Source organism: Chelonia mydas, chromosome 19 (genome assembly GCF_015237465.2).
Source record: "Chelonia mydas isolate rCheMyd1 chromosome 19, rCheMyd1.pri.v2, whole genome shotgun sequence".
Classification (NCBI taxonomy): Eukaryota; Metazoa; Chordata; order Testudines; family Cheloniidae; genus Chelonia; species Chelonia mydas.
In genome coordinates this window covers 9803787-9828596 of record NC_051259.2, presented here as the reverse complement: position 1 = coordinate 9828596, position 24810 = coordinate 9803787, and the positions used below count along the sequence as shown (strand labels likewise).

General features: G+C 42.3%; 1 protein-coding gene across 10 annotated transcripts; it reads right to left on the bottom strand.

Annotated features, from left to right (window-relative positions):
* Nucleotides 1-1238: 1238 nt before the first annotated feature.
* On the bottom strand, nucleotides 1239-21703 carry DHDDS (dehydrodolichyl diphosphate synthase subunit). Of its 10 annotated transcripts, none has more exons than XM_043532054.1 (10): nucleotides 21631-21703; nucleotides 20793-20838; nucleotides 20320-20399; nucleotides 18954-19070; nucleotides 16040-16182; nucleotides 14375-14491; nucleotides 14079-14180; nucleotides 8798-8912; nucleotides 6778-6885; nucleotides 1239-3131 (listed from the first exon to the last, which is right to left on the bottom strand). In XM_043532054.1, exons 3-10 carry the CDS (start codon nucleotides 20380-20382, stop codon nucleotides 2895-2897), a joined length of 1002 nt encoding a protein of 333 aa, XP_043387989.1. In that variant the 5' UTR covers nucleotides 20383-20399; nucleotides 20793-20838; nucleotides 21631-21703; the 3' UTR covers nucleotides 1239-2894. The 10 variants fall into 10 exon arrangements, with proteins under 10 accessions (XP_043387989.1, XP_043387988.1, XP_037737521.1 ...); XM_043532053.1 differs by having other exon boundaries at nucleotides 20793-20845; nucleotides 21618-21702; XM_037881593.2 differs by having other exon boundaries at nucleotides 20793-20843; nucleotides 21631-21682.
* Nucleotides 21704-24810: the final 3107 nt, after the last annotated feature.

Here is a 24810-nt window from a genome sequence, read left to right as displayed (position 1 = left end):
ACAACGGGAAAATGAATCGAAGAAGTTTTTTTTTTTTCTAAATTACAAAACGAAATCACTCACCCTGGCAACAAAAACGATGAGAGGGAAACAGCCAAGTCAATGACCAGAGGAAGGAGCAGGACTCGATCAATGAAGGACAGCGTAGTTAAAGCAACAGGGTGGAACTGGGCGCTTTAGGACATGCATTTGGCCACGCGGAAACAGATCAACACTAGGCTGATAACAGAAACGGATTAGAAGCTTCGCTACAGGGAGGATAAAACAAATCTCCCACCCCCTAAACCTGTAAAAATTCCAGGTTTTCCAACAGAAATAGGGAAACTAATCATTTAGTGTTTGAAAAGCCCAGAAAAATTAGATTAGGGACTATTAAACAACTCAAAGGGTGAAAGTCTGAGTGCTGGTAACCATTATTGATTGTAAATGACTTGTAAAGTCTGCTCCTATCCATAGGAAGACACAGAGAAAGAGACCCCAGAGTCTATTCTTCCATGTATATTTGCTACACTTTGTCTCTGATTATTAGGTACACAGTTTCACCTGTGTCAAGCTTGTCCATTTAGCTGTACCTTCTCTAGAAGAATAGCACCCCACAGCTTTTTGGGTTGTAACAGGGCTCTCCAACTACACAGCAAGCCTTCCCAGAAAACTTTCTAGTGATGATAATCCATATTATATCCACCTTTGCTCAAGGCTTTTACACCATTCTAAATTACAGAAATTGGACTCTCCCTTGAAAAGGCTTGCAACTTTATTCCTGGGGCTTTAGCTCAAAAACTTCAGTGGAAAGACCCATTCCTAAAAAGGTATATATGTACAAGCTCTGGGTGCTGGTTTTTCCACCCCTTCCTTATTTTAAAAAAGCATACCACTGCAGTTCAGGCTGTCCTTGTTTTCATTTTACACCTGAAAATATAATTTTATTTGACCAAAAAACAGGTTATTGCACAGAACATATTCTCTAGTTCCTGAAGGGTACAAGGGAACAGGGCTCCCAAGTACTGTGCTAGGACTCTACCTGCCCCGTAAAATTTAGACTACAGAGAAATCCAGCTCCTTAAGGATAAGAGAGATCAGATTTTAAGAACTATTTCCGCAGAAAGACCTTATGAAATGTAAAGAAAGGATTAAATGAAATGCAGCTGGATAAACACTATCAAATTGACAGCCTCCATCACCCATAGATCTCACAATGCATTATTTGGGGAGTTGCATTAGCTATTTACACAAGAGGATGCACTGGAAAGTGGTTTATTCAGCCAATGTCTCAGGTTTCCAGCACATCACCCAAACAGAATAAATCAGAAAATCTGCTAATTCACTCCATTTTAACAGGCATAAAGTGGGGAGTCACACATTGGTTAAGGAACAACAACATTACATTATACCCGGGCATCATCTTCATTAAATCTTAGAAAAGCAGCTTCCTCTAGTTTTAAATTTTCAGCTTACTTTTTAATATAAAGCATTTTTAATGCTTTATTCATGTTTGACATTTTAATCATCTTCACAATAATTTTCAGGGTGCTGTTTACAGCACTTAATCTTTTAAATCTGCATTTTTTTATCAAGAGGTAAAAGGAACACTTTAAAAACAGCAAAAGCTGATGTTGCATTTGAACGTGCCTCAGGAACAAGTTGTGGAGACATGTTCAATTGGTTCTGACCATACAGAAGCACATAAATCAGAGACGAAAAAACCAGAAGGTCAGCTAGCCCATCTCCCTGCCAGTAGGGAATTCAAAACAGGTAGTACAGTGCCAATTTGAGTCTTTCCCCATCATCAAATTACTCCACAGCCACACAAACCATCCCTGTTAAGAGCCTCTACAGGTCATCTTTAAACTGTATTGAATAGGAAACATGGATTGATCTCAGTCCCCATGTACTTGAGCTAAGGCCATCTCAATACTCTGAAGGAGAAGGGGAAAGCTGTACATGTGGGTTGAGTTTTACACTCATTTAGTAGATCATAACATAGCTGACTTTAGCTAAGTTCTCTCCCTGCCTCAGACAAGTTCTTTTTAATAAGGTATTTGATTCAGGTAAGGTTCTTTCTCCACACCTCCTCTAAAATAAAATAAATAAATAAATAGAAGTATTGTGCCTGATATTGGAAGACACCTGTGCCCTTCCTTGCTTCAATACTGTAGAAAGGATGATGGAACAACAATGCAAGTACAAGATGATATTAAGGGCCAGTAACAACTTCTTCCTCTACACAGCATGGCTGACAGTCTATATTTTGCTACAGCTCTTTGAAAACCAGCAGCAGTTGTATCAAAACCTGGAACAAAAAGGCAAGGAGGGCAAAGAAGAAAATGATTTATGGAGAATATTTTTTGCCACAGCTCATAGCATGTCCCCACCACAAACAATTCTTTCCACACAGAAGGGGAATAGCATGCTTCTTTGGAAGAGCTGACCACCCATGTTATTATAAAAAACAAATCTTACCGAAAGTGGCAGTAGGAATTGAAGCACAGAGACCAAGGCAGATTTAAGGGAGAATTGGGTAGCTTTGCCTCAGCTGACTCACAAGGGGACTTAAGTCAATTCTAGTCAATTGCTTGTCGCAAAAATACCCAGAGATGCAAAGTGTCAGGCAGCAGAGATAAGAAAGGGGGCACTGCATTCCTTTCTCGATTTTTAGTGGCAGGAGGCAAGACCATCCTGACACATCACCTTCCTCAGTGGCATTTACAGAACTAGAAAGACGCATAGTATTCAGCCCAGATCTGCCCTCTGGATAGTGGCACTTTGGATATAAAATCTTGTACCAGTCCTGCATCACCAGTGTGGAACCCCCTGCCACATAGTGAATTCCTCTGGCCTAGCAACAGTGTTATTTCTAACACTGCTCATATTCACCGTCACAAGGCCTATCCAGGTCATGCAGACACTGTACACAATCTTTCAAGGAAGTCCACTCTTTTGTGCTCCAGAGCCTGCAGAAAGCTCTGGATTCTCTCTTCCCGCAGGGCAGCGTATTTCTGCAATAGTGTCCGTCGGCGCTGAGAGTCTCCATGGGATGCAGACCCTTCCTGTTGCAGCTTGTTTGTTACATAAGCCTGGTCACTTTCCAGCTGCTGCCGCTTCCCTTCCTCCATGTGCAAATCTCTGGCCTTCTGAAGTGAAAAGCAAGAGAGTATTAGCATTTTACTGGCTCTTTCAGCTCATTCCTCTTTTTGTGGTGCAGATACATGGCAGAATGGGCTGCAGCAAAAATAAGTCTCTGCTTACTTAGCCATCAATCTGTAGATTAAACCAAAAATAGGCCCTGTGTGAATCTCCTGTACTGTTAGGCAGCTGTTAGATTGGCTGGAAAAGATACAGGGAAATCCTTGAGGAACCCTTCACAGAGACCTAGGTCTGGTCACAGACTCACTTTTAATATGGGAACAAAGGCTGTGACTGCCAGTAGAAAAACCTCGAGTATCTGAATCAGAGCTAAAGAAGCTAGTTTACAACACAGCTCTCAAACCATGAACCCATGTAACCGAAACAGTCCCTGTCAAAGACATCCCAGAATCCTTGGAACTGGTTCTCAAAGCAGTTCAAAGGTGGTGTTATAGGAGTCAGCACAATGGTTTATGGGGCAAGTCTACCATCTGATGACCAGCTGTCCAAAGTAATCTGCTTCAGCAGAAAGCGAGAGCAGGCTCACCACCACCCAGATGACACTTTGGACTTAACAATGCACTGATTTAAAGACGCAGTATGGGGGCTATAGAAAGGTAACAGATTTAAGTATCGAACTTTTCCTGTACAAAAATAGTTTGATTTCTCTCCACATCACATTTTGAAGTCTGCAGTCATGTAGCTTTGTATACTAGAAAGCTACATGGAGACTTTAAAAAAACAAAAAAAAAATCCCAAAGGATTTAGGAGTCTCCACAACGCTTCCCACAAAAAATAAGCTTTGTTCTAAAAATGTTTCTAACTTCAGGGTTGTAACAACAAAATGGCAAACATATCAAGGTAGTGCTGTCCTTTCAAGTAAGCAACAAGAAAAACAGGAGCTGTAAAAAGTTTGCATGATCCCCAGCTCATTCCAGTGAGGAAGTTTATAGATGAGATTTTTAGATGCCAGTTTAACTCTCTTGCTGCTAGTAGCCTGAGTGGAAGCACTACTCATGTGCTTGGATAAGCCATTCAACTGAGGCATGTTCCACAGGCATAGTGTTGCCTGTTTGAAATACAAGATAACTGAACTCTTCTATATAGGATTTCTGCCTCTGGACAGAGTGACATGGTGTCTGTTTACCAGGCGGGACTTGATGTCTTCCTTTCAATGGAAGTGGCTTGCTGACCAATCTCTCCTTAATCATTTCCACTACCCTCCTCCCCACTTATCACAGAGCAACTCAGATTACAGCTGCCTCCCTATTACACACCAGTGCCATGTACGAAACTCCTAGTCTCTCTACTTAATTGTGAGCCCACTGTAGAGCAATTAGTGGGGTGCTCTAAAGCCTGAAGTTGTATGATCTGGATTAGAAGGCCCCAGCATCTACATTGCACAACCTACGCTGCAGAATGGCAGATGGCACAGTGAGGCAGTTTCGTCCCAACAGAGGCCAACGGGGAGAAAGGTAACTCTCCAATACTCCCACACATCGATAAATGCCTTTGACATGCCCCTTCTGCTAGCTGTGAAACCCTCAACCGTACCAGCCCTTCTGTGCTCCCCCAGCCTCCAAAAACTGTCCTGACAGTGCAGAAATCCCATCCCAAAATAAAGCTCCTCAGCTGATAAAATTCACTGTCATCTAGCAGCAGAAGTCAAGCCACCAAAACCCTACCACATCTTCATTGACATACTTCCTTCTCAACACAATTCATCCCACATCTATGTGGGCCCTCCTTGGCCTTAGATGAGACCTTCCTTCATGTGCCATCATCCCAGCTCCTTCCGAAGCTTCAGCGATTATTTTAAAGCAGTGATACTCTGACCTCACTGGCTCAAGAGCTAAATTAGAGATCACCATTACCCAAAAGAGCCACAGTAGTTTGAATTCACTGCTTCGTTTATTATTTTGATATATTATTCTCACAGCAAAATGACTGACCACGTATTCTACAATTGGTTAATAACATAGTAAAAGCATCCTGATCAGTAAATAATTAAATCAGTGTTTTAATATCATATGCTGCAAAGAGCCACAGAAAACACATTAAAGAGCCACTTGTGGCTCCTAAGCCCCAGTCTGAGTATCACTGCTTTAGAGTGACAAGCAGCTCTCCTCCCACAAAGCCTAAATGCACACCCAGTAGCATGTACAACCCCTGATGCCCTGTAAAGAGAACAGGCCTGGAAATCTAACTCAATTTTTAGGTAGGAATGTGGAGCACTATCCAAAGATTAAGGCTGCCCCAAGTAATCTTGGTTATTCATTTAATTAAGGCACTACCAACTCTCCTTAAACGAAAATACAAGTGACAGTGCTGGTAACTAGAAAATGCTGAGTTCCTATAAAATTTGGTCTAGCAACTGTAACTCATTTTAAATAGAGTAACTTTTTTTTTTTTTTTTTTTTTTTTTAAAACAAGTCCTTGTATTTGACCATAATTCATAATACATGGGAACACAAGTAACAAATAAAGCCAAAAACAAAATTAGAAATTCAAACAAGTTTTGGCTAGGATCTCTAACCAACTGCTGCAGAAACACCCTCAATTGATTTCCGGTTGCCATGACATAGTTGGCCTAATCTCAGTATGTATGGGGCTAACAGTTTTGAAGCTATTATGACAGCTAGCCGCAGTCAGTTTCACTTTTGGCTGTTTTAGTAACCCACACTTAAGCTGTAGCACTGATGCGGAAATTCCTCCTTACCTAGTTAAATCGATCTAGGTCAGAAAGAAAACTAAATGGAAAGCAGAGAATATCAAATGAATAGATTTGCAGTAAAAACATTAATTTGATTATTTTTCAGCAATCTGCATGTTTGAAAGGGATAGGATCAGAATGCTCCCAGAGAGTTGGGAACTTACATGTTAATACCTTGAAGTTGGGGTTAACTACATTTAGGTGACATTTTAACCCGTCTCATTGTAATCGAACTTTATTATACTCTCAAAATAAATGAGGCATTAAAGCAATCTAGTGAGATTAGGGGAATTTGTTTAAATTTTGTGTGTTTTTATCACTGAGGTGTAACCCAAATTACATGATCGATGACAAGCCTATAAGAAGTTTGAGGCAGTATTAGGGCTTTTCACCTTCTCATTGCTTATGGAAGAAGTTGTGGTATTTCAGCGCTGCCCAGAATCCCAAAGCGTCTGGATACTTCTATTAATGATCATCAGTCAATCAGTTAATTGTATTGCAATGTGTCATTATGCTTCAGAATGAACACCCTAATGAGATGAACAGGGGAGAATCCCAGCTGTCAGAGCTGTTTCTTTTATCTGCAAACTCAGGCAAATGGTATTAGATCAGGTCAGATCAGCATTGGCTCAGATTTTCTATGCCATCATTATTATAAAGGCTAGAAATTGTTTTGTGAAACATTCTGCAGAAACCACCCCAGCCACCAGACAAGTGGTGATATGGTGCATCATTATACTCACCCCACTACTGAACATCTGCTGTAAGCCACTATTGAAATAGCGTCTGACTAGACATATCATTAGTTTATCCAAACATGGTTAATTGCAATGTCTCTAACACTTACTAGGCTACTTTACACACATGCTCTCCTGACTTCCAGCCTATTACTGTTTTGTGTAGACAATTTATCTTGGGCTCATCCTATCTCGTGCTCTTACCTGTAAAGCGCTGTGGTTCATCTGGAACCGAAGGATAGCCTCACACAAGTTCCAGAAGGAATATTCTGGCCACAGCACAGACTGAAACACCAGGCATGAGTGGGATGTCTGCAGAAAGCAAGATCACCAAGAATTTAATATCCTAGGGATGAAAAATCATCAAGAAGTGGCTCTGTCAGTCACAAGCTATGCCAGAGCTTCCCAGCCAGCGGCTCTCATAGGATTTATCAGGTCCTGCCTGCATGTGTACATGAGGCTGTCCAATACAGTATTCCAAGAATTACAACACAGCCTGCTTTATCGGATTGGTTGTGTGAAATTTTAATAGGAAAAGGCTAGGAAGCATTAAGCAACAATCATCCCTCTGAGGGATGATAACATACCATTTGGATGAAGGGGGTTTAAATTAAAACCACAACAGCCAGGAAATTCAGAGTCAGCTTAACACTGTTCTATTTGCACCCGTTTGTTTCTACTGTTGGCAGTGCAAGGATCTTCCATCCTTAGTACAATCTGCAGGCAGGGTTAGACTGCTACATCAGTCCTAAAATAATCTATTGCTAGTAAATTAAGCATCAAGCCACACAGCAAAACTAAAACAGCATCCCATGACTGTTGGAGCCTGTGTCAGGGATGGATGACAGGTTCATATTAGGGATCAGAACATGACCTCCGGACCACCATTTATCATAGGTCATCTTGTGATTCCTTTTTACCCTCTCTTAATGTCACTGTAACTGCACCTTGAATTTGAGACACAGTGGGTAACATCTTAGGACTGGGAGCCAGGATCTTTTCACTTAAATCTTGCTTTTGCCATCAACTCCTTCCAAAGACTTGGGAAAGTTATATAATTATTCTGCAAGGGTTTCTGAAAGATGTGGATAATGCTTTACCTTCCAGGGCCATTGCAAGGACGGCTAACGTCTGTACAGTTCTTTGAAGATTTAAAAAACGCTATATAAAATCTAAAGAATTTTAAGTTCTCATTTTGTTACAGAGAAATATAACAATTAAGACATTCCCTTTCAACATTTCAAATTAGCTTCATCAACATCAGAATAACTCCTGTTTCAGGGCTGTCATGGTGTACAGGACACAGCTCCAGTGTCACCACTGCAGGGCACACAACCCTCAGACCATTTAGTAGCTTCTCCAGAATGTCTGATCCATTTCTTGGCCACTTCCTCCCATTCTCCAGTGTAGACTAGAAATTGAACAAACTCATTTTACCAGCGCAGATACATGGCATAAAGGTATTTGTCAGACATATATGTTTGGGTGACAGCTGTTGTGCCCTTCTCTGTGTTGCTATTCAGTTTGTTGTAGGTCTACATTACAGGACCACAATGTGAGGAGAAGCAAGAAGAAAGGAAAGCAGGGATTCAGCTTGTAAGAACCTCCACCTCTAATATTGTTAGAAACTGCTATTTTGGAAAACGTGCTGATGAAGGATGCCAGATTGACAAAATGAAGAACTCCATTTATAAAGAAGTGCTGTAGGAATGTACATTTCCCACTAGTCTTAAATTTATTATTTTTAAACCTGATAACGGCCTTTTAAACATTTCCCTCTGAACATTCACAGCTAAGAGTGGATGCACATCACACATTCCTTCCATCACATCCCAGGGGTATATGTTGCCAGACTGGTTAGTTCTCAGTTTCAGATAATCTAAAACTTGGACTGACATGAGTGAGAGAATGAACAAGGAAGGTACGAATCAGTCTCTTCACCAACTTGTGAACTAGACTGATTTCTTATTTTAAGTGTTTTCAGGACCATTAAAATCTCCAGTTTGTTGCACTGGAGTGCATTAGAGCACCATGAAGTCAGGAGAGATGGAAAAATCTCATATTGGGATTTTCCCTAGGACTTCTTAGACCATCCAGCGAATTGCTGGTGCCAAGGCATGACTGGTTTCGGAAGAGGTTCTCCCACTTCAGCTGACTCCTGGGCTTAGAAGAAAGGCCTGTTACGCAAATACGGAATATTTTCAGAACAAGACAGAGGTTTTACCTGCCAGAGCAAGAAGTCACTAAGTCGGACCTCTCCAGAGGTTCGTATCAGGAGGTCTGGGTTGGGGGAGTTGTTGGTGTAGAGACATTTATCGAGCAATGACTCTGACACATCGCTGAGAGAGAAAGAGACAGATGGAGAGACATCTCATTAATCAGATCACTTCCATAACCTGACAGTGATAACACCATGAAATCAGAGTTACTAGGCCTACTTATAAAGGTATGAGTTTGCTGTTCTGGACAGAGAACACCAGAGATTGAAGAGATCTACAGCACAGACAGTGGCAGTGCAAGCTTCTTGCCCTCTCCTGACCATCTCAACTCTACCCTGGCTCCAGCATGGAGAGGGGAGTTCAGTCTCTATGATCCATTTGTTACTTGACCTCACAACTGAGACTGCCAGCAAGGAAGCCAACTGTCAAGGCATCTTTTATGCCATAAACTCTGGAACTGAATTGAGACCCTCTAGCTCACTTCCGTTCTGTTCAGGTTCTTGTACCATATTCATCACCATGTTACCTAAGGCCACCAAAAAGGCCCTCACATAGTAATTTTCAGTCACTATAAACCAGTCTGATTGGAATCAGCGAATGCCTAAGGGCCACTAGGGAAAATATGACAAAGTATCGGGTGAAACTTGCAAGGAATCATCCTGTTTTTACAATACATTAACTGACAGACTAAACCACTTACCAAATCAAGGTGCTGTGGTGTTACTGTCTCTTTAAAATGGAATTTATGGGTGTATTGGGACCAAAAAAAAAAAAAAAGGTTTTGTGTAGCTACCAAAACCTGTAAAGTAAGGGCCTATATACCTTACAGGTTACCACATGTTTGCTCCCTAAACTAGTTACAACACAGTTCAAATTTACAGCGTAGGTCAGACCTTAAAATTCCTGCTGGGTATATCCAAAGCTTTAGCTTCGTTATGAGACATAGTTAAGATCCCAGACACTACAACTGGAAGTGTGATGGAACCAGTTTAAGATAGCTGTAACATGGTCTCCTACATGTCTGTACTCATAGCATAGATGGGTTATCTGAAACAAGGACTCAGTTCAAGTCTGAAAGACTGGACATTGCAAAGCAATCTGCTGAACATCCAGGGGAAGGTATTGGCCTTGTCACTTCACAGCACCAGCGTATCCTGGGCGCACCTCCTCTCTGTCCCCCGTGCCAGGAAATTGTGGAGAAGGCAGTGTAGGAGCTGGCTATGCCAGCTCCACAGCTGTTGGGACTTCTCCATGCTGGGGGATCCCCCTTACAAAAGGGCGAGGGCCCGTAGCACAAAGAGGATGGAAAGGGGCAAAGAATCTGTCTCAATATTAAGGTATTTGATATAATTGTAGTTGGTTTTTTTATGCAGTACAGCAGCTGAAAATAAGGAGAAGCCAGCATCATATGACTAACCAGCTCTCTGTGAGCCACAAGCAAGCACTCCAGGGACCAGTTTTGGAATCACATCCAGCACCCTTTTAAAGAGCATCTCATTATCCCGTCAAGTGTGGTTAGCAGTGGTGGAAAGAAAGGACTGATTATTTGCTGAAAGACCTTGTAAACCCATCACCCCTGAATTCTTTATCACCATATATAGAACATTCCACACTGAAGTCTTTTGATCAAAAGCAGTCTTGCTCTCCCTGTTCATTTATTTTTATCCACCCTGGAATAAAGTATTTTTTTTTATTTAAATCTGATTTTTTTGATAAAATGCTTTTTGAGGAAAAAACATATCTAAAGATAGTTTTAATTAAGATACATTATAGCTCAAAGATATCTCATCATGGAATAGGGATTATAAATTCTAACTCCATAGTATGAGATAATATATTCATGTAATGTTTAAGAAAAGTTTTGTAAATGAGTTCAACAATTCATGGATTAGGGATCCAATCTTGTTGGGTTCCAGGGGCTTTGTTATAGATTATTTAGGTGAATTTTTCTATCTACCCAATGGGACTCATTGCTCAGTCTAGATACTATCACAGATGCTTGGTTTTGCAGTTATCAAACTGTGGATTTGTGTCTCCAGAGATAATATGCTTGTTAACAGCAAAAATGTTTTAAAATAAGTAAATTGAGGTGAGAAATAACAGACCCGCTGCAAATAATATTGTCCCGCTGCAAATCTGTGTACACAGAGTCAATCCCTTACCTCTCTCTAAAAGTGCCAAGTTTCAAAAACTTTAATGAATAGAAGATTGTTGGGGGGCGGAACAGATCTGGACAAGGAGAAGAAGTCTGGAGATAAATGTGAGATGGGAGGGACAGGCAGTAGAAACAAAAGTGAAACTGTTGGAGCCGCATATTCCAGAAGTCTTAAGGTCTGAGTGTAGCCTTCATTGATTTGAGATCTACCATACCATTCTCACTAGAAGGGAAAACCTATAATGGCAGCAGGCCATAAAAGAGACCCAGTTTGGGAATATTTTAATGAAGTTCCTCTACCTGTGGGTAAGACAGGCATGCATGCAAAATGCAAACAGTGCAACAAAGAAATGCAAGGCCTGGCTGCCCGAATGAAACATCATGAGAAGTGTTCCTTCTCAGGAGGAAGCTGCATTGAAGATGATGAAAGGAACACGTCTGAACTTTTTTTATTTCATACCTCTTTCTTAAGGACTGCCGGTCTTCCTTCTGGACTATTCTTGAATTCTCATGTTTGAGCAAAAAATATAGTTGTTACTCTATGGTACTGTCATTTTAGATGCAGTTGTGATAAAAAATAGCTGAAATAGTCAGATCTTCCTTTTACAATTTCACCTTTAAAGTAGTACTGAGTGTCAGTGAACGCGATGAATAATACTAAATGAGCAGTATGGTAATAATTTAATAACTGCATCGACTTATTTTGTTTAGGAGAATCCATCCTCAACATACAGGGTTCTGAAGACTATCCACCTTCAACATCACCATCATTTTCTATAGTTTCAGCGTTATTCTGCCAATGATCATGTTTCAGTCATATCATGTATGTCACATAGCCACAGTATATCACCTGTGGCAAAAAATAAATAAATAAATCCCCATCATCCAGAAACAACCATAGATAAGTTTGTGATAAGAACCAGCAGATTACAAAAAGAGGTAATTGATGAAAAAATTGCTCAGTTTGTTTATGCAACAAACTCTCCTTTCCATATGATTGAGAACCCACACTTCATTAACATGGTTCAGCCATTAAGACCAGGATACAGTTCACCCAGCAGAGCAGATGTTGCAGGCAAATTGCTGGAAAAAGTGTATGAAAGAGAAATTGAGCAGTGTGCAAAAGGTCTAGAGGGTGAAATTGTTAACCTGAGTCTTGAAGGGTGCAGCAATGTCCACAATAATCTTGTTGTATGTGCTTATGTGACAACAGAAGAATGGAATGTCTTCCTTACAAAAACAATTGATACATCAGGAAATGTACACACAGCAGAATACCTACAAACAGTAGCAGTACAAGCTATAACAAACTGTGAAAAAAAATTCAAATGTCTCATACGCAACTTGGTCACAGACAACATTGCAAATGTATCCAAGATGAGAAGAAATTTAGAAGAGAGTACCAAGTTAATAACATAGGGTTGCAGTGCTCATTTCATGCACCTCCTAGCCAAAGGCTTCAGTGTTCCAGAAATAAAGGCTAATGTTGTTGAAATTGCAAAATACTACCATAACAACCACTTTGCAACAGCTGCTCTGAAAAAAGTGGAAGGAACCAAGCTAACTCTCCACAAGACCTGCTCTGGAACTCCGTAGTGGACTGTTTTGAGCACTGTATCAAGAACTGGCCTAATCTGATGACAGTTTGTGAACAAAATCATGAAAAAATAGATGGCCCTGTCACAGTCAAAGTTCTCAACATTGGGCTTAAGAGAAATGTCGAACACATGCTGAGTACCCTGAAGCCTGTTTCTCTCGCCTTGAACAAAATGCAGGGAAACAGCTGTTTTATTGCTGATGCTGTTGAAATCTGGAAGGAACTGAGTGAGATCTTAAAAAGAGAAATATGCAATGACAGAATTAAATTACAAGCATTAAAAAAAAACAAATGGGACAAGCTATCTCCTGCTCATTTTCTTGCAAATATTCTCAATATTCGGTACCAGGGTCAAACCTTAGCTGCTGAAGAAGAGGAGTTGGCTGTGACATGGACATCCAGCAACCATCCTTCCATAATGCCAACTATAATAAACTTCAGAGCTCAGGGTGAACCATTCAAGAAATATATGTTTGCTGATGTTTTAAAGAAAGTCACACCAGTGAACTGGTGGAAGTCACTTAAGCACTTGGATTCAGAGACTGTTGAAGTGATAATCTCACTTTTAACAGCAGTAGCTTCTTCTGCTGGAGTAGAAAGAACATTTTCTTCCTTTGGACTAATTCATTCCAAATTGAGAAATCTTTTGGGACAGGAAAAAGCAGGAAAATTTGTTTTTCTTTTCCAGATTATGAACAAACAGGAAAATGAAGGTGAAGATGACTGAGTTAGCTGCAGAAGCCAATATTTTAAGTTTCTCATGTTGACCTGGCTGACAGAGTCAATTTCACTTTAAAAAAAAAATTTCCTTTAACTATTTTAGTTAAAAAGAATTTTAACAAAAACCTGATTTTAAAAAATTTGAATGTTTAACTAAATTCAAAAATTCACGTTTGTTTCGTTAAAATTTTATACGTTTGCTGTTGAAGAAAACAATCCAGAATACATAATATTGTTGTTTTAGTTAAATAAAACAATTTAAATGTCTGTCTGGTGATGTTCTCCACCTAATACAGCATGGCAAGAAAATCCTCCAAATATTAATGATTAACCTGTTGAATTGGAGATATTTATGAAGTCATTGGGAGGTGAACTATCTGTTTCAATTACCTTTGGTAAATGAAATAACCAAACAATCATTCATTTTCTGATATAGCTGTAAAACTAATCTGAAAAGTTTTCAAAATAAGTCACTTTAAAAATGTATAGCGTGTACCTTCTAAAAATGAAACCTACAACTATCTTGTGAAGAACATGTATTAAGGTTGTAACAACCAACAAGAATGCACTTTTAGGTAGAAATCCATGATTAAATGGAGTCTTCCTGACTAGTGATTTAAATCAATTTGATTTAAATCAAATCCACCCTGCTTTATTTCATGTCAGCGTTCTAATGGTGATATCCAGAAACTGACTGGATTTTAAAGCGATGGGTCTTATTTTGTTGCACCTATGGAAGACTACACAGTAATTCCAGAAGCTGTGAAGGGGACGTGGGTAAACTAGAGTCATTAGAGTGAGATACACAAGTTACCTAGGTTCAAGTAGTCCTTGTTCCACACCCCAGGCCATCTCTCTCACTGCATTGCTGATTTCATGTCTTGACGTGTATGCAAAGCAGACATTCAGAAAACATCTGAAAAATGTGAAAGAAACTAACTCAAGGAAGGACCCAGCAGGTAACAGAGAGAAGAATCTATCTAGAACACTGATGCATGCTTATGGGGAAAAAGGCAGAAAGGGACAATGTGCAGTGTCTGTTGAATCTCCACTTCCAAGGGCATGGGATGGATACAGTATCTCTGCAACTTTGAATTGTGTACTACTCACTTGTTGTAGTTCCTGGTGGCCAGCACAGCCTGGGCAATCAATTCCTGAATATCCAGTGGCAGAAGTGGCAGGTCCCCAAGGACACGGATACACACACCATGCTTCTTCAAATTCTCCCTACACAGAACAACAAGGCTGAGGAGAGCAGCTGGGCTCTGATCAACAGCAGGCATGCCAAACCCTACTGCCATGGACCCTACCAAATTTACAGTCCATTTTCGTAAGTTTCATGGTCATAGCATTTTAAAAAATCTTGAATTTCACAGTGTTATAAGAAAGCATGACTATGTAAAACCCACAACAATCTCCCCCAAAGAGTGATGACACCCCCCCATCCCCAATACCATGCCAGCCTTACTTTTGTGCTGCTTCTGGTGAGGTCACTGGCTTCAGAGCTGGACACTCAGCAGGCAGCTGCGGCTCTCTGGCCACCCAGCTCTGAAGGCAGTGAAGAAGTAAGGGTTGCAATACCATGACCCCCGCTACAATAGCCTTGCAACTCCCTTTTGGGTCAGGACCCTCAGTTTGAGAAACGCTGATATAGGGTAAAAGTATACAGAAGACCAGTTTTCACGGTCTGTGATGCGTTTTTGATGGCTGTGAATTTGGTAGGGCCCTACCTATTTCCTGTAAATTACATCTGGCACTCCTAACATCTATTATGGAAGAAGAGGGTCATGACATCACAGGTGACATTAAGACCTGATGTAACTGGCAGTGAGGACAGTTGTGCTGAAGTTGTTTCCAGGCAGCCTGAATTTGACCATTGCTAGAGCTCTAGCCATTTCTTCAAGGGAAATTTAAAAATAAAAATAACCCCCAGTTTCCTGACACACAGAAATAGTTTGGTAACTGTCTAAAAAAGAACCAAGATAAGGATCATAGTTGTGGGATTGTGCATGGTTTGCCATACTTAGAGGCTATGAAATTAATCACATGAAAGACTTTTATATAAGGTGATTATTTTCCTGCATTTTGCTAAGCAGAAATTAAGAACGGTATGGGCAGCTAGAATTAGTAGTGGCTATTCACATATCACTAATTTCCAATTGGAGGGGAGACTAGTGCATCAACAAGGGAAAAACAATGCCAACAGGAAACATGCTCACTATATAGTTATTTTGGACAGAAAAGACACTCTCCTGGTAGCTCTATCCTGAAATCAACAACCACCTTTGTATTCCAGTACCAGCTCCTGAGCGGAGAATGACAACGCTGGCTCAAGTCCAGTACAATGCAAACCAGTGTTACATGCGAGTTTTCAGCCTACTTCAGTCGTGACCTACAGCATCACTCTAATATTCCAGACCCTCTCTACCTTTACCAATTCACCCAAACACTGAACTACGCTAACCGAGCCCTCTTTATTCTAACCCTGTCCCCCGACAGTTCTGATGTCACAAAAGTCAGGGCTTTCATTCTTTTTGTCCCACACTGCATGCAGACACAAATAGATGTGCCAAGTTGTGGAACCATTAAAATGCCTCTCTGTGGTCATCTAAATCCACACTGAATCCAGGTCTATAGCTGGAGAGATCTATAGCTACTTTAATTGAGTTAATGCAGATTAACATGTCACAACATCGCTTTAACATCCCTTACTGCCATTCTCCCTTTGCCCCACATTTATTTCGCCCTCTCAGTGTGGGCTTGAGAGGATCTTACTGTTCTTCCAGCAGTCGGCTAAATTTTTGCCTTGCCAGCTCCATCAGCCCATCCACCTCCTCCTTGGAGCGTTTAAAGTTCTCAATGCTAAATGCATAGACCGTGACCTCCCGGATATCCAGATTCAAGCACCACCGCAGTGTCTGCAAGAGGAAAAATGTAGTCACTCAAACCAGTGACTCAAAATCTTTACACACTACTGTACCCCTTTCAGAGTCTGATTTGTCTTGGGTACCCTCAAGTTTCATCTCAATTAAAAACTACTTGCTTACAAAATCAGACATAAAAATACAAAAGCGTCACAGCGCACTATTACTTGAAAAATTGCTGACTTTCTCATTTCTTCCATACAATTATAAAGTAAGTCGATTGGAATATAAATATTGTACTTACATTTCAGTATACAATATATAGAGCAGTATAAACAAGTCATTGTCTGTGTGAAAATTTAGTTTGTACTGACCTTGGTAGTGCTTTTTATGTAGCCTGTTGTAAAACTAGGCAAATATCTAAATGAGCTGATGTACCCCTTGGAAAACCTCCAGGTACCCCAAGGGGTACATGTACCCCCTGGTTAAGAACCACTGACTCAGAGCACCAGATCTCAGCAAGTGTGTGAACTTCATGGAAGTTCATCACTACACTAACAATGACTGGGACGAAAAGAAAAGAAAAGAAAAGAAAAAGAAGAGTCTACAATGCTCCTAGTTCTATAAAGATTCCTGATTCACCTCAAAGGACTCTGGAAAAGAACCTTGGCTTGAACAAATATACCCTTTCTTTACCCCTGCATAGAACCTAAACACTGAGTGTAACTGTAGGGTCTGTTACAGGGTAGATTACAGTGTGTTCCAAGAACAGCCAGTAAAGCGGAAGGAGCATTTAGGAACATAGGAATTGCTGTAATGGGTCAGACCAGAGATTCATCTAGTCCAGCATCCTGTCTCCAACAGTGTCCAGCGACAGATGCTTCAGAAGAAACTTTCAGTAGGCAGATGTGGGATAGCCCACCTTCCATGAAAGTCTCATCGTAACCCCTAATAGTTAGAGATTGGCATAAACCTTGACTCATGAGGTTTTATAACCCTTCCAGAGCCTTAAAAAAAACCAAAACAAAAAACAAAAACCCCTCCCCCGCCCCCCAAACCATCAACTGTTAAAACTCTGGATATTCTTGTTATCCACATCAATGTCCAAATCTTATTTGAATCTCGCAAAGTTCCTGGCCTCAACGTCATATGGCAATGAGTTCCAGTCTAATTATGCTCTGTGTGGAAAAAGTGTTTCCTTGCATCAGTTTTGAATTTGTCACCTTTCAATTTCATTAACGTTCCAATCAGAGCACCTTCAGTGCAGAGGTACACTGCACATGCTCATAATAAACCAACACTTCCTATAGCCACTTATTATGGCCAGGAACTCTTTGTAGCCATAGAAATTATAACAATGCGGAGAATCTTGGAAGTCTAGGTGGAGGGAGTAGGGATGAGCCAACCTTCATGAAATAAACATCCAGCAGAAGGCTCACAGGGGGCTGAAAACATTCACAGTATTTAAACCAGAGAGGTCAATGCCAGAACAGACTGAGTAGTAACCCACTCAGGGAAACCACTTCTTGTAGCATACAAGAGAAAAGATTATACGTAATAGAACACTGCATGTGTCAGTTCACGTCAAGTGCACCTGTACTTCCCCTTAGTGGTTCAGCTAGGGCACTGATTCTCAAGCTTCCAGCCCCCCACCCATCTCTCTCCCTTCTGACCAGGATTTCCAGGCTAAACAGTTCCCTACCTTCACTGTGTTATTCCAGCAAAAAAGACAGACTGCGTAAATAAGCCTGCTTGCTTTCTCCTCTGGAGACTAACAGCAGCCCACAGTATAAGTTACCACACAATCCTTCCTAAGGAAGCATATTTTATTCTTAAGGTAAAAGCACTCAAGAAAACATATTCAAAACAATAAAAGAACCTAAATGCTTGCTAATAATCTTATCAGAGATCCTCCCCCAGCAATCTCCACAAGTCTGGTCGGTGTCAGTCCTTCTAACCTTTCCTTAAGGACTGGGGACCTCCACGGATCGGAGGTCCTGTCCGTTTGCAGGATCAGAACCAAAAGCTCTGAGCCTGTTTAAAAACAAAAAGAAAAGGAGTACTAGTGGCACCTTAGAGATTAATCGATTTATCCGATGAAGTGAGCTGTAGCTCACAAAAGCTTACGCTCAAATAAATTGGTTAGTCTCTAAGGTGCCACTAGTACTCCTTTTCTTTTTGCAAATACAGACTAACACGGCTGCTACTCTGAAACCTATTTAAAAACAGGCTATTTATCCCAAAATCCTTTTTTTGGATGTTGGTCCCTAAAGAACACAGTTTGAACTAGAATATATGAGCCTCTCTGGGGGTGACTTCAAAGGGCTGATAACGGAGGAATTACATTAGCACCCCCGCTCCTCCTAGAGAAGTTATATACAATCTCAGAATAACACAAACAATTGCATATTTAATCCAATGGACCCCAAAGGTATTGGACTCAATTCAGTAAGGTTTGTCCAGGATATTGTCATATCTATCACACTGTGTACTTTGGAATCTTTCACTGAAGGATCTGAATGTGCTTTATAAACATTAAGCGTCATGATCCGTGAGGTAGGTATTATTTCCCTGTTTTACAGATGCGTAAATAGGAGAGATTAATAGACTTTCCCAAGGCCACAGGGGTCAATGGTAGATCTGAGAACAGAACCCAGGAATCCTGACTCCCAGCCCCAGGGTCTAAATACCAGATTTCACTCCCTTTAAGAAAGGGGGCAGTTGTCCATGCACTCAGAGAGACAATGCTGACGAAAACTGGAACCAGGGATCCAACATCCAAACCTCTGTTACCCAGAAGCACCTGTTTAGAAGGTCCTCCCCACCTGTGCCAGTTTGTCGAAGCCCTCTGAATGCCCCTGCTGCCTCTTCACGTGACACTTCTGAGCATAACGGCGATTCCCATCCATGATGAATGCGACATGCTTGGGCATTGGACCTGCCTAGATGGCAAGAAAAAGAAAGGCTAAACAGACTAGAAAGCTAACAACCAACTTGGAGTCCCACCTCAATTAGCTTAACCCATCCAGCTCCTGGCAGTGCCTCCCCTTTAGTATAGAATCCATCTAATGGAGTCCCTGTAAAGTTTGGGGATGAAGGGGAGACAAGATAGCGAAAGACAGAAGAACACAGGCTACTAGATGTACACATGGTTCTTTGGTAACCCTACCTTAGGGTCCATTTGAAGCACTATGACAGTGGCATTCACCATTAACTGTCTTTTGGCTCTCCCTTACTCTGCTGTGTGACAGAGAACTGAACATATTTAGGATACAAGAGAGCTTGGAACAGCACTATGAAGTGATTATCACCTTCTGTCAGTGAAGACTCAGCAAGTGTTCCAAGTCCCATGCTGCCAGTATTGTAAGCATTTCCAATTTCAGCATTCAAGAGAAACTACAGACCCAACTCATTTACACGGAGAAAAAAATCTGACTTTCACTCCGAAGATGGATATTTCCTCCCCTTAATTTCACTAGGCATCTACAGCTCTTTTTGAGATGCTTATGTCACCAACAGCATAAGTTTCTCAAAACTTGCTTGCAGAGGGTATGACAGACAGTTTTCTGGAACTATTGGGATATATTACATTCAATATAAATATTTTTTAAAAAAGAATTGGAATTATATGAATCTAAAATATTCTAATTATCTTGCATCCTTCCCACCCCCTCTTCAATTCTCATATGATTTAAACAGCCATTATTTCTCAAACCACTAGACAGACATGAACGTGTAATACCATTTGAAAACTAGGGTTTCCATCTGCTTTCAGATGGAAAAATAATTTCTAGCTCTAGCGATTCTTATGATGCTGGCTATCAGAAATGAAATGAGAGAAACAGCAAGAGGATGACAAGATACATTATTTTAAGATTCATTATCTCTTGATCAGCCAGGGCTACAAATATTAGAAATCTGGGAATCCCAGCTTGCTACTGACAAGCATCAATTACTGCCCTGCTCATCCACAAGATTCAAGCCAGTGTAATTTTCCATCCCTGAATACAATTTCGGAATGTACATTCAGTACTAGTATTAACATGTGTTCCTGTACAATGCCTTTTTTTAAAAAATATTATTATTATTATTAATAACAGAAGCAGTCACAGCGATAGTTCTTTTCTATAATATGGAGAAGCAATCTTGAAAATGCTTGGTCATCACAGGCAGCACAGAGGTTTGTCTTACCTTTATAACGTTGGCACAAAATCTCTCTATGATGGTCAGCTCTCCTTCTTTGATCCACGACATGGCCTTACCCACAGGCTCTTTTTGGGGGGCAAGATGAGAAAAGGGGCAAATGAATCAGGAGGATCTGTTTGGGCCCAAAGCGGTAAGAACAGTCACTTTGGAAAAGTACGCTTTAGTCAGTCACCTTCTAAGAGCTTTCTTTTACTAATTTATACTAAGGTTAGAAAAACAGAACATGCAATCGCTGGACTGGATAGCTTAGGAATGGAATATAGAGTCTGTTAGCTTTATATTGCCAGCACTGGGTGGTAATAAGAAAAAATTGATACCACCTGATAACTGTTCAATGGTCTGGGTGAAAAGACTTGTGGGGTTTCAGCACAGGTTTCAGAGAATAAGCACACACATTACAAAAGCCACCACCATGGTTGTCATTAATTGGTCATCAGCAAAGACAAGGGCTAACTGACCTTGGAGACTGCACTCCCCTTTCACCTGCTGCCGCTCATGCTATTTCTGTTCTGTAGAAAAAGAGGACTTCAGCCTCCAGTCATCAAGGCAGAAAGTTTCACCAGCACTAAACTCACATCAAATGCTGATAGGTCCCGTGTACATTTGGCCCATTGATCATGTCTGTGGCAACTTGCTGAGCTCCCAAAGAATCCTTTACTTTCTCCCAATTAGGGCTCTGAGCAATTCACCTTCAGCTAAGGGCAGACAAAGCAGTAATGGAGAGAGAGCCTGGAGGTGGGGGAGGATAGTCCACCTAGCTGTTTAATACATGCCGCTCCAGGCCTTGTTTTGACTCTATCATGGGCCCGAGGTGAACAGAGGGGATGGTTTCTTCACCCACCCTCACTTAGATTCCCTCCCCTTTCTCCTCCAGAAAGGAAGTCTGGCCAGGGACTCAGGGCAGCTCAGCCACCTCCCAGAACTCGGGCTTTATTACCAGAACTTCCCCACCCCCTCTCAATAGGAGACTCCGGCTCCCGAGACCTTAGCCTTCCTCCCTGGCCACTAACAATACTACCCAGCTCTCAGACGGCCGTAGGCTCTTTACCAGGGATCATTATCACTGTGCTACAGATGGGGAAACTGAGGCACGCGGCAGGGCAGAGGAGTCCAGCCCGGGTCTCCTGAGCCCCAGCCCAGTGCTCTGCCCACTAGGCCACGCTGCCTCACCAGCCCGGGGCTTCCCCCAGCCGCGTCAGGTACTCCCCACCCCCACAGGCTCTCCCCAGACCCTTCCCCAGCGGGGGGGGGCACAATGGGAGCACCCCCAGCGCCTCGGCCCGCTCCCCACCCTACCTTTCCGCAGCTTCCCCAGCGGGGTGACGTGTCCTTCCGCATACGTCATCATCACGCGCGGAGGGAGAGCCCCCCGCGCACGCGCTGTGCGCGCTCTGAAGCTGCTGCCTTTAATGGTCCCGCCCTTTCAGCTTCCCGCCAACGCGGCCCGGGGGCTGGCGACGGGACCCGGCTGAGGGGCGGGGAGGGGTAACAGGAGATGGGAACAGCCTGCCCCGCCCAAGGGTCCCCCCCCGCACTGTCGTGGTCGGCGGGTGCCTGAGGGTAGAGTGGGCCGCCCTCCCTTGAGGGGGGCCCTGTGCTGGGGAGATGCTCTGGGGACCACACCCCGAACTGACTGGCACAATGTTCCAGGGCAGCTCACACCTTGCGAAGGGGGCAGCAAGGCCCACCCTGCTGGGCTGGGACGGTTATGGGCACAGCCCCCATGTCTCCCTCTCTTCATAACAGCCCGTCAAAATCCTGCCCGTCGCCACCCAAATAGCATGCAGGCCTGTCAGGTCCTGCCCCACCTCCATGGGTGTTTAGGGAGACATGGGGGCGGGATGGGGATGGGACGAAATATTACCCCCCAAAACTGCAGGCTTCAGACAGGTGCAGAATTTGCCACCCTTCCCTCCCCCCCGTAGCCCCATTGGCCTGACTGGAGCTGCTTCCACCAAATATAGAAATTAAACTGTGCCCATGCCCACATCCCCAGGCACAGCACCCAGTGTTAGCTGTTGCAATTCACACACCAGTCAGGTGACATTTTAAAGTGGGGCCTGAGTGTTAATTCTGATTTTTTTTTGGCCACAGCCACACAAATGCAGTTAACACCGTTTTCACACACACCGTCCTTTTGTTAGCGTGGGCTAACCACATTATTTTGCTCCTGGGTGCACCAGGTAGCTCCTGTCTCTGTTTGTTACCTGTTTCACCCATAGCTGGAGGCAATTAGGTTAGGACACTTAGCAGGCTTTGCTGCTCCACATGGCACTGAGCAGCAAAAATGGTTGAAGAACATAGTCCAATGATGTGGTAACAGCCATTAGAGACTGAGTTTATTAGTAGAGCTCATTTATAAAGCAAGATGATCGCTTATAAAACTCTTATAGGGCCAGGAACATAGAGGTTAAGAGCTTAAATCTGATAATAGTGAGAGGAAGCCCACAAAGGGGTGGGGGTTAGCGACAAAAGAAGGGTTTAGTAGCAACATTATGGACAGGCTGGAAAGGGATGGGGGTAACACAGAAAGGGTACAACCCGTTGGGGCTTTATGAGATGGTTTTGAGTGGAGGGAAGCAAGCAATGGTGGGTACAAGCCTAAGATGTTTGCTGCTAGAAGAAGGTATGGACTGGGAAGTGAGGTGGTGTGTGTGGGAGGCTGCTGCTTCCAGCAGAACAGGGAAGAGCACCTCCCCTGCACAGCAGGTCCTGACAGATGAGCTCTCCTTACATAGAGGGGCTCAAAAGGAATGCTGCTTGGCTCACCAAAGGAACTCCCTGCTGTGCTCCAAGGGGCAACAAACTGAAGTCCTCTACCTATGCATGCTACTGCTTGATGTGCTTCTATGTTGAGTTTGATGGAGTTGGACCCGAGTTTCCATCTGTACACAGGGGTATCCTCCTGTTTGCAAGTAGCATGGCTCCTAAAAAGAGGTTACTAGCTTCTGATCACTCTTGCCTGGGAGGTTTGTATTTGCAGGCACACTTGCTCACCTTACTTCTGAAAGCAGTATGCGACTTTGCTTTTTAATAGCTGCTGCCACCAAGCCCTCTCAATCTTTCTGCACAGTACAGAACCTTGGGATGTTTACAGTGGAAGATGACCCCTACGTGATTAGACTGTGCACCATTAAAGCTGGGTGTCAGGGCAAAAAATATTTATTTAAAAAAGAGGGGAAATTGCAAACAGATTAGGTTCCCCACATTAGAATAGCACTAAATAGCAATTGAGAATAGTCTAAAATAGCAAACAGTTACAAAGGGCCCTGTGTAACGAAATTAAGAGTCTTGCTTAGATTGCAGCAGACCAGGATGAAAATGGTCCCTACCCAAATAAGTGACCAATTGTGCAATCAAAATCATGGCTACAAATAGTCAAACTCTGATTGAATCTGTGGGCAGATTGCTGCATCCACATGCAGCCCCATTGACTTCCGGATTGGGACCTTATCAACTCTTAGAAAAGGGGTAGGGTTCTGAGGACATTATAAAGGGAAAATATCTTTTCATGGACTATTTCCATCCCAGCTGCTCCAAGCATTTAATCCTCAAACCACTGGGAGTGGAGGGGGTCTATGGATGGTAATGAGACCACTGTTATAGCACTGTTCATCCAAAAGCACTTCACACAGCCTGTGATTAAGGCATTAAAATGCAGCCTCCTGTTGGGTAGAGATAGCAGACAGCACAGAGGACCCCGCCCAGAACTTTTATTCTTACCAAACCTACCATGCAAGGCAGATAGGTCCTTGAATATTTTTAAAAACTCTGATAGGAAAGAGACAATTTAAGGTCTGTGCTGCCTAATGGGAAGAGAAAGGCTGAGCTGATGCTGTTAGGACTCAAACCTGTAGGTACAGAGTCTACTCTGTAGACTGATGGCGGTCTACATTACATGCAACCAGCAAAGGAGGATCACATCCTGATGCAAGTGGGTGATTAGTACAAGAGAATTAAAAGCCCTTGTACTTTCTCAATGTAACTGCATATCTTACTCTTATTTAAAAGGTTTAGATACAAAGTTTAGTAGATGGTAAAGTTAATTGGAAAATAATTAAAATGATTAAAAGGGGACCAAACCAAAATCTATCAATGCTGGGAAGTGTTCAGATTTGGAGTCAGTCAATTTGTGGATGGGAGTGATGCTTAGAGCTTGCATAAGAAGGATGATTTTTGGACAGATTGGACAGGTCAGACCTGGGTTTAGTTCTTGGCTCACATTTTCTGTGCTGCTTTGGGAAAGTCACTTAATCTACTGTGCCCTTTTGTTTCTTATCTGTAAAATGGGGTTAACATTTCCTTCCTTCAGAGGGCATTGGGACGATAAGAGCAATTAGGCTTTGTCTACACTAGCACTTTTGTCCGCAAAACTTTTGTTGGTCAGGGGCGTGGGGAAAAAAAACAAACACACCCCTGACCGACAAAAGTTTCGCTGACAAAAGTGTGGATGTGGGCAGTGCTATGTTGGTGGGA

Bases quoted from the DNA above. Each gene is read 5' to 3' on its own strand.
- DHDDS (XM_043532054.1), bottom strand. From the start codon at position 20,382: ATGTCGTGGATCAAAGAAGGAGAGCTGACCATCATAGAGAGATTTTGT. The intron at 14,492-16,039 runs GTAAGATCCTCT...TGTTCTGTGTAG, and splicing joins AGCCGACTGCTGGAAGAACA to GGAGAATTTGAAGAAGCATG. The intron at 6,886-8,797 runs GTAAAACCTCTG...TGCTTTCTGCAG, and splicing joins GTGACTTCTTGCTCTGGCAG to ACATCCCACTCATGCCTGGT.